Genomic DNA, 9,364 nt, shown 5'->3' on the forward strand with positions numbered 1-9,364 from the left:
ATAACCGAAAAAGCTAGTGTTGGGTTCTAGAAACCGCTATAACCTTCTTCGAGTTCATAATCGAATAATTAAGCATACAGACATTGTGGAGGTGTCCTAAACAAATTGATAAATTGTTCTTCTGCGCACTTGCATTTCTCTCCTCTCTCTCTCTGTGTGTCTGTCTGAGAATCAGGAGGAGGAGGATAAAGATGGCAGCATACAGGTGGAAGAGTTTCAACGATGAGGACGAAGATCGTCCGGAGAAACCTCGTCGCTATGGCGTTACTGAAATGAGGGGACCTCATTATTCCCTTTTTTCTCGAGGCCTCCTTGAGGTACCCTTTAGTTTTTCTTCCACACATTAAAATTGTATGTATTTGCAGATTATTATTCGAAATTGAGCTTAGTTTCGTAATTGTGAAATGTTGAGCCTCATGGAACTGAAATTACTGTAGAATTGACTAAATCGCTTCATTTAAAAGCTTAAGTCATTAGGTCTATGCACGGATTGAACCATGCACGTCTAGCTGTTGAAATGTGTGAACCGTCCCATCCCAAAGTTTAAGTGTTCGGAGATGTGATTCTTTTAGTATTTATTTTTTTAGATCTACAACAACAGGGAATTAATGTGCTTTCTAGTTTTAAAAATTGTACTTAAAATGCATATTTATGCTTTGGGAATTCAAAATTCTGTTTGCTCCTAGCTGTAGAGGGTAAAATCTGCAATTGATCTGGGTAAGGGGGCACTAGCAGCAAACATAATCGAATTGAAATAACTAGAATGAAGAACACAAAGTAAGAGAGAGAGAGAGAGAGAGAGTGGTTGTGGGATTTTAATATTTATTGAAGGTCTGTGTTCTGGATCGTTACAGTTCTTTCTTGAAATAAAAGTACAATATTCTATCTACTGTAAGAAAGTTTAAAGGGAGAGCAATAATGGAAAATATTAAGTGAGCTGTATAGTGGTTTCTGAGGAACAAGTTGATAGCAGAGTGCTTGGTTTTTCGGTTATGGAAGGTCTGACTTCCTTATATAGAGAAGGAGAGTCAGGTCTCTCAAAGTCCGAGTCCAGTTGGAGTATCTAAAGATAGAGATGTGGGTTTGTTGGGTGAAATCTTGACCAAGTATCTCAGGGATGGTTGAAGAGTCCATTGGACTCAGCTTTATCCCTTTAGACTCGGTTGCAATCCGTTCATGGATAGGTTGTTAGCTATACACAGGGAGGTTGCAATTTGTGTCCTAATTTCCGAGCGTAGCACTGCCCGTACACTCGGGAACTTGGTACACTCGAGAACATATGTCCAGTCCTGGAGTATGTTGTATGCTGAAGCAAATAAAGGCGTTGGGCTCTTTAAATATGGGAGTTGGTTCAGGGCCGTGGCAAGCGCGTCTTGTTTTGACCACTATACTAGTAATGCTAAAAGAACTCAAAACTGTGTGTTTGACTCTTAGTGTACAAAATTCTATGCTAGTTTATGTTCTCACTGATCCAATTTGTTGAATTTCTCATTTTCTGGTTTATAGGATGTTTTCGAGTCTATGGGTCAGTTTGTTGACGGGCTGAAGTTCTGTGGTGGATCTCATACTCTGATGCCAAAGACTTACATCAAAGAAGTGACTGACATGGCACATAAACACAATGTTTATGTTAGCTCTGGTGATTGGGCAGACCAAATGCTTCGCCAAGGTCCTTCTGCAATTAAAAAATACATTGAGGTATAAGGAAGTGAATGTGGCTCCAGTTCTTCATTTCCAACTGATTTTTGAATTTTGGCAATAACGTGTTACTTGTTAATCTCTTAGGAATGTAAGCGATTGGGGTTCGATACAATTGAGCTTGATGTTGCATCACTTGGTTTACCTGAGGAGACCCTCTTGAGATATGTGCGGTTGATCAAGAGCGGTGGGCTCAGAGCGAAGCCTCAGTTCTCTGTTAAGTTTAACAAGTCTGATATAGCCTTCACGGGTGACAGAGCTTTTGGGGCTTACGTGATTCCTGCACCTCAAACCTCTGGTATGCTAGTGTCTTCCGGTTTATATTTATTTTTTCTATTTTCTCTCTTCTTTCTCTTAGCGAGCGGCACTGTCACCACTGGAAGATCTTCCTATAAATTATTTTCTCGAGACTTTTAAAAGTGTCCTCTTTATAAAATAATGACTAGTGTTGTAGATAGATAACAGATGCAACAATAAAACAGAGGTTGCATCAGGATATTTGTTCATCATTTAAACATTAATTTATGAAGATCATTTGTTCTATGTCCAGACAGATATTATTTTGAAATGTTATTTGTAGACTACTAAGGAAAAGACTTTTTTAATACATTCATACCTCTTTGTATACAAATGCACCTGAGTCCACATACATAGTACTAGAAATTGCATATGAATACCTTAACGCTAATGAGCCCAGCTAAAGTTGTAAGTAGTTAGCTGTATAGCTGCATTTTTGTAACTAGGATTTCTTCATCAATCACTGTATAGCATCTCATGGAATTTTGGACAGTCGGTATTTAAAATAGGTGTAACCTACGATGCACGGTGTTTAGGTGCCGCCTAATTGCTTGACCTTGAAAATTAGAATTATGACATGGCAAATCAATTTGACCAGAAAAGTTGATATTATGGAAGCATTTTCGTTCTAATGGGCCACGACCCTCCGGGATTTCTCGGTTATCAAAAAATAATTTACTCTACATGGTGATTCTAGGAAATGTCAAAAATGTCTTCTAAGCTTTGGAGCCTAGCAAACTCTGGTAGTGGCATTTGTCTAATGCGAGTATTAAGTCTTTGTGATTTCCGTCGACCATGTTTCAATTAGAAATTTATGTCATCTTCATTTCTATTAACCTTGGGATTATGAGACGACAGTGTATGTACTACTAATATTTAGATGCTTCTGTTGTTTAACTGCAAGGAGTTTGTGATCTGCTGCGTAATGTTGAAGTTTGGCAAAATGCCAAAGTCCCACATCGGTTGGGAGTTAAGTTTTGGGGGAGGGGGTTTTCCCCCTATAAAAGAAGGCCTAATGTTTAGGATTTAAACACACCTCTCATTTGCCTTCTCATCTGTTTAAGGCATTTGTATCTTCTCTCTTTAGTATTATTTCACTTGTATTTTTGGAGTGGAATAAAATATTTGGTTGTGTCCGAGGAGTAGGCAAAATTAGCCGAACCTCGTAAATTCTGGTGTTCCCTTTATTGTTGCTTTATTGTCTTATTTATTATTTGGTGGTTGTCATAATTTTTGGTATAGTAGTTGTGACTTATTCACACTCTATACATTTGGCTTCCGCAACAATTGGTATCAGAGCCAAGGTACTGTCTAAGTATGCTCTGTGGTTGCAGCATAGTCTGATCTTCCACATCAGAAAAGATTTATCTTGGTAACTGAGTCAAGGTTCTGTCTGAGTATGCTCTGTGGTTGCAGCTTAGTCTGATCTTCTACATCAGAAAGGAAATAATCTTGATTTGTGTCGTCAGCTATTAAATAATATTTGTGTCAAATATGGGAGACAATAAACAAGAAGAATCTACATCAAGTGTCAACAACACGTCATCATTGGCATCTTCGCTTATGACAAGAATTGTGTCAAATGCGAAATTTGCGGTAGAAATATTTGACGGGTCCGGACATTTTGGGATGTGGCAAGGCGAGGTTCTAGATGTCCTTTTTCAACAAGGGCTAGATCTGGCCATTGAAGAAAAGAAACCAGATGTTATTGGAGAAGAAGATTGGAGAATTATCAACCGTGTTGCTTGCGGTACCATTCGATCCTACCTTGCTAGAGAGCAGAAATATCCATACACAAAGGAAACTTCTGCAAGTAAATTATGGAAAGCACTGGAGGATAAATTTTTGAAGAAAAACAGTCAAAATAAATTGTACATGAAGAAGAGACTGTTTCACTTCACCTATGTTCCTGGTACCACGATGAATGAACATATCACCAGTTTCAATAAGTTGGTCACAGATTTGCAAAATATGGATACAACTTATGATGATGGTGACTTGGCCTTGATGTTGTTGGCGTCACTTCCTGATGAGTACGAGCACCTTGAAACTACTCTACTCCATGGAAATGACGAAGTTTCTCTCAGAGAAGTTTGTTCAGCTTTGTACAGCTATGAACAAAGAAAGCGAGAAAAACAGAAGGGCGGAGAAGGAGAAGCACTATTTGTGAGGGGTCGTCCTCAAAATCAAACGAGGACAAAGAAGGGAAGATCCAAGTCAAGATCCAGACCCAGCAAAGATGAATGTGCCTTTTGTCGAGAAAAAGGGCACTGGAAGAAAGACTGTCCGAAGTTGAAGAATAAGGCCAAATATAATAATGGAAAGGCCATTATGGATTCAAATGTAGCTGATTGTGATGATTCAGACTTCTCATTAGTTACAACAGAGTCATCAACATCATCAGACATATGGTTGATGGACTCGGCTTGTAGCTATCATATGTGTCCCAACAGGGACTGGTTCGTGGATTTTCAAGAAGGAGAATATGGAATTATTCACACAGCGGATAACAGCCCTCTTACCTCATATGGGATTGGTTCAATACGATTAAGGAACCATGATGGAATGATCAGAACATTAACAGATGTTCGATATGTACCAGATTTGAAAGAAGAATCTCATCTCTGTGGGAGCCCTTGAATCAAAAGGGTTCAAAATCATTGCAGAAAATGGAGTGATGAGAGTATGCTCCGGTGCAGTAGTGGTAATGAAGGCTAATCGGAAGAATAATAATATGTACCGCTATCGTGGCAGTACAGTTATTGGGACAGCGACAGTGACATCCAGTGACGACAAAGAGGCAGAAGCAACCAAGCTATGGCACATGCGCTTGGGACATGCTGGAGGAAAATCCTTGAAAACTCTATCAGATCAAGGATTGTTAAAAGGAGTAAAGGCTTGCAACTTGGAGTTTTGTGAGCATTGTGTTAAAGGGAAACAGACAAGGGTTAAATTTGGTACAGCGATCCATAATACTAAAGGCATTTTGGATTATGTACACTCTGATGTTTGGGGTCCTTCCAAAACACCTTCATTGGGTGGGAAGCACTATTTTGTAACCTTTGTTGATGATTTTTCCCGAAGAGTATGGGTGTATACAATGAAGAGCAAAGATGAAGTGTTGGGAATTTTTCTCAAATGGAAGACGATGGTGGAGAATCAAACAGGCAAGAGGATCAAGTGTATTCGCACAGACAATGGAGGTGAATACAAAAATGATCATTTCAATAAGGTCTGTGAAAATGATGGCATCGTCCGACACTTCACTGTTAGACATACACCACAACAGAATGGAGTGGCAGAACGTATGAACCGGACCTTGCTGGAGAAGGTACGGTGTATGTTGTCCAATGCTGGCTTGGGCAAAGAATTTTGGGCTGAGGCAGTTACATATGCATGCCACCTCATTAATCGCTTACCATCTGCTGCTATTAATGGCAAGACACCATTTGAAAAATGGTATGGAAAGCCTGCTGTAGATTATGACTCTTTGCACGTGTTTGGCTCAACTGCATATTATCATGTGACAGAGTCAAAATTGGATCCAAGGGCAAAGAAGGCTATTTTTATGGGAATTACTTCTGGAGTCAAAGGATATCGCTTATGGTGTCCTATGACAAAGAAAGTAATATTCAGCAGGGATGTTACCTTTGATGAATCTGCTATGGTAAATAAGGTAACAGAAGATACCAAACAAAATGAAGGTGCTTCTAAGCAGGTGGAGTTTGAGGGAAAATTTATTTTTCCTACACAAGAAGCAGAGGAGGAAACAAATGAAGATTACCCTCTGGAAGGAGAGCCAGTAGAGGAGATTCCAACTCAGGAACCTCAACAACAACTTGAATCAATAGCAACCAGCAGGCCAAAAAGAACAATAACGAAACCTGTTCGTCTCATAGAGACGGTTGCTTGTGCAACCTCAATTGTAGCTGATGATGTTCCTACTACTTATAAAGACGCTGTCCAAAGTTCAGAAGAAGATAAGTGGAGGATTGCCATGAATGATGAAATACAGTCCCTTCATCAGAATCATACATGGAGATTGGCCAATCTCCCGAAGGGAAAGAAAGCAATTGGGTGCAAATGGGTATTTGCAAAGAAGGAAGGATTTCCTAACCAAGTAGATGTTCGCTACAAAGCAAGATTGGTGGCCAAAGGATATGCTCAAAAGGAGGGAATTGATTACAATGAAGTGTTTTCTCCAGTTGTAAAACATTCCTCCATTAGAATTATGTTGGCTTTGGTAGCACAATTGGATTTGGAACTAGTTCAGATGGATGTAAAAACTGCGTTTTTACATGGAAACTTGGAGGAGGAAATCTACATGACTCAGCCAGAAGGATTCAAAGTTGCTGGAAAAGAAAATATGGTGTGCAAACTTGAAAAATCATTGTACGGATTGAAACAATCTTCTAGACAATGGTACAAGCGATTTGACGAGTTTATGTTGCGGCAAGGGTACAAGAGAAGCAAATACGATCATTGTGTGTATTTGCACAAGCTTAAAGATGGTTCCTTTGTATATCTTCTCCTATATGTTGATGATATGTTGATAGCTTCCAAGAATTTGGAAGAAATTGATAAGTTGAAGATTCAACTGAAGAAGGAGTTCGAGATGAAGGATCTGGGTGAGGCAAAGAAAATTCTTGGCATGGAGATAATTAGAGATAGACGTTCAAAGAAACTCTGTTTATCTCAGAAAGAATATTTGAAGAGAGTACTACAACGTTTTGGCATAGATGACAAGACTAAGCCAGTTAGTACTCCACTTGCTCCCCATTTTAAGCTAAGTACTACTATGTCGCCAATGGATGAAGCTGAACGAGAGTATATGTCAAAGGTACCATACGCAAATGCTGTTGGTAGCTTGATGTATGCAATGGTTTGCACAAGGCCTGACATTTCACAAGCTGTTGGAGTTATTAGCAGATATATGCACAATCCAGGGAAGGAGCATTGGCAAGCTGTGAAGTGGATTCTACGGTATATTCATAATACTGTAGATGTCGGGTTAGTTTTTGAGCAGGAATACAATCAGTCTGTAGTTGGATATTGTGACTCAGATTTTGCGGGTGATCTGGACAAACGAAGATCAACTACTGGTTATGTGTTTACTTTTGCAAAAGCACCAGTTAGTTGGAAGTCTACTTTGCAGTCAACAGTTGCTTTGTCTACAACAGAGGCAGAGTACATGGCTATTACAGAGGCTGTGAAGGAGGCAATTTGGCTTCAAGGATTGCTAAAGGAGCTTGGTGTTGAACAAAAAGGTATCACAATTTTTTGTGATAGTCAAAGTGCTATTCAATTAGCGAAGAACCAAGTTTATCATGCAAGGACGAAGCATATTGATGTTCGGTATCATTTCGTACGAGAAATCATAGAAGAAGGAGGAGTCACAGTGAAGAAAATTCATACTACGGAGAATCCTGCTGATATGCTAACTAAGGTGGTGACTGCGATCAAGTTTCAACATTGTTTGGATTTGATCAACATTGTTGAACACTGAAGATTGAAGATGAAGACACAACCAAAATTTGTTATTGAGAGAGAATTGAAAATGTGGAATTTTGCCAAGGTGGAGATTTGTTGAAGTTTGGCAAAATGCCAAAGTCCCACATCGGTTGGGAGTTAAGTTTGGGGGGGATTTTCCCCCTATAAAAGAAGGCCTAATGTTTAGGATTGAAACACACCTCTCATTTGCCTTCTCATCTGTTTAAGGCATTTGTATCTTCTCTCTTTAGTATTATTTCACTTGTATTTTTGGAGTGGAATAAAATATTTGGTTGTGTCCGAGGAGTAGGCAAAATTAGCCGAACCTCGTAAATTCTGGTGTTCCCTTTATTGTTGCTTTATTGTCTTATTTATTATTTGGTGGCTGTCATAATTTTTGGTATAGTAGTTGTGACTTATTCACACTCTATACATTTGGCTTCCGCAACACGTAACCTAGAGTGTATTTTGCTATATCACTTCCAGTAATACCATTAATAAATTTTGAGATGGATTATTCAACAGAATAAAAGTTTAATAGATTAACACGACTTCATAGATATAACTTGGTAAAATTTGTGGTAAAAGATTAGCTCAATTTCAATCAAATTGAGTTCAATGCAGAAACGATATTATCCAGGCTTGTCAGATGGATAATATGTTGAGTTGCAAATTTCATTAAAATCAATATGTATCATTTAAGTGCTAATTTTTATGAATCTTATTCGTTAATAGTATGTGAATAATAATTTGATGGATATCCATAGCTTTTAGGAGTTTAGATGTACAGACTTTGGATGAAGTGTTGACGACAAAGTTAGAACTCCTAGCCTCTAACATCATCTCTTCTATATAATCAGCTTAGGCCTGTAGTCATGCTATTAATCAATTACTGGTGCACTTTTTCTTCTATTTTGTCTATGCGTGGGAATGACACATCTATCTATGTGTTCACAAATGTTCTAAGAGAGACAAAGTGGTCGCCGAAAACCTTCTCTAAATATTTTGGATCCCTGATCTTGAATGACCGATGTATATTTTCATAAAAGGTTGTCTGGCTAGCAGGATGGTATGTGGCAGTAGTGAAGTTATACAATGCCCAGAATGCACTGGTAGTTTAAGATATAACATACTCTCCTTCATGAGGCAACTTTTGTAATGTTTGGGGTGCCATGGAAGTTGAAGACTGAAATGCGTAACAGTTTCTCTTGCATATCTCATGCTGTGTTGTCTCGCTGCAGAGATGGTTGAAGATGTGGACCTTTTGGTCAGAAGGGCAGAGAGATGCTTAGAAGCTGGGGCAGACATGATAATGATCAACGCTGATGATTTATGCAGGCAGGCTGATTCGCTACGGTCAGACATGGTTGCAAAGATTGTGGGTCGTCTTGGACTTGAGAAAACTATGTTTGAGGCATCAAGTCCTAAAATCTCTGAGTGGTTTATCAAACGTTATGGTCCAAAGGTACTAAGCTTCTCCAAGCAAATCTTTCTCTAAAAACTAGATTACCAAATGTGACGGTTCAAATATTTTAAATTGCTGGTCTTTTCAGGTTAATCTTTTCGTGGATCACTCACAAGTGATGGATCTGGAATGCCTCAGAGGACGCAACCTGGGTCAAAACCACTCATCCCTACTTGGCAGGTCATATTTTCTGCTCTGATCTTGTCGCATCCATAGAGAAAAACGCGCATATTGTGGCACCCATTAACGTAATGCGTTGGTGGTCATCTGTTGAGGTCATGTATAAATGAAAAAAGAATGTATTTCATGTATGTACTGTAATGATTTTGGAGACTCTTCTCTTTGCATGAAGTTCAGCTGCTTGTAAAGATACTCTTTTATGTTCTAATGCCTAATGGACTGAAAGTTGACAAA

General features: G+C 38.9%; 1 protein-coding gene across 1 annotated transcript; it reads left to right on the forward strand.

The window, feature by feature from the left end:
• LOC104232779 (protein HEAT-STRESS-ASSOCIATED 32) lies at window positions 1-9,364 on the forward strand. Its single transcript, XM_070167778.1, has 5 exons — window positions 1-317; window positions 1,507-1,698; window positions 1,786-1,996; window positions 8,727-8,950; window positions 9,039-9,364. The coding sequence occupies exons 1-5, from the start codon at window positions 192-194 to the stop codon at window positions 9,147-9,149; spliced, it is 864 nt and encodes a 287-aa protein (XP_070023879.1). The 5' UTR covers window positions 1-191; the 3' UTR covers window positions 9,150-9,364.

The sequence above is a fragment of the Nicotiana sylvestris genome, chromosome 2 (assembly GCF_000393655.2).
Source record: "Nicotiana sylvestris chromosome 2, ASM39365v2, whole genome shotgun sequence".
NCBI lineage: Eukaryota > Viridiplantae > Streptophyta > Magnoliopsida > Solanales > Solanaceae > Nicotiana > Nicotiana sylvestris.

Excerpts from the sequence above, each read along its gene's own strand:
- LOC104232779 (XM_070167778.1), top strand. The coding sequence starts at position 192 with ATGGCAGCATACAGGTGGAAGAGTTTCAACGATGAGGACGAAGATCGT. Across the intron at positions 318-1,506 it reads TTTCTCGAGGCCTCCTTGAG|GATGTTTTCGAGTCTATGGG; the intron begins GTACCCTTTAGT and ends TCTGGTTTATAG. Across the intron at positions 1,699-1,785 it reads CAATTAAAAAATACATTGAG|GAATGTAAGCGATTGGGGTT; the intron begins GTATAAGGAAGT and ends TTAATCTCTTAG.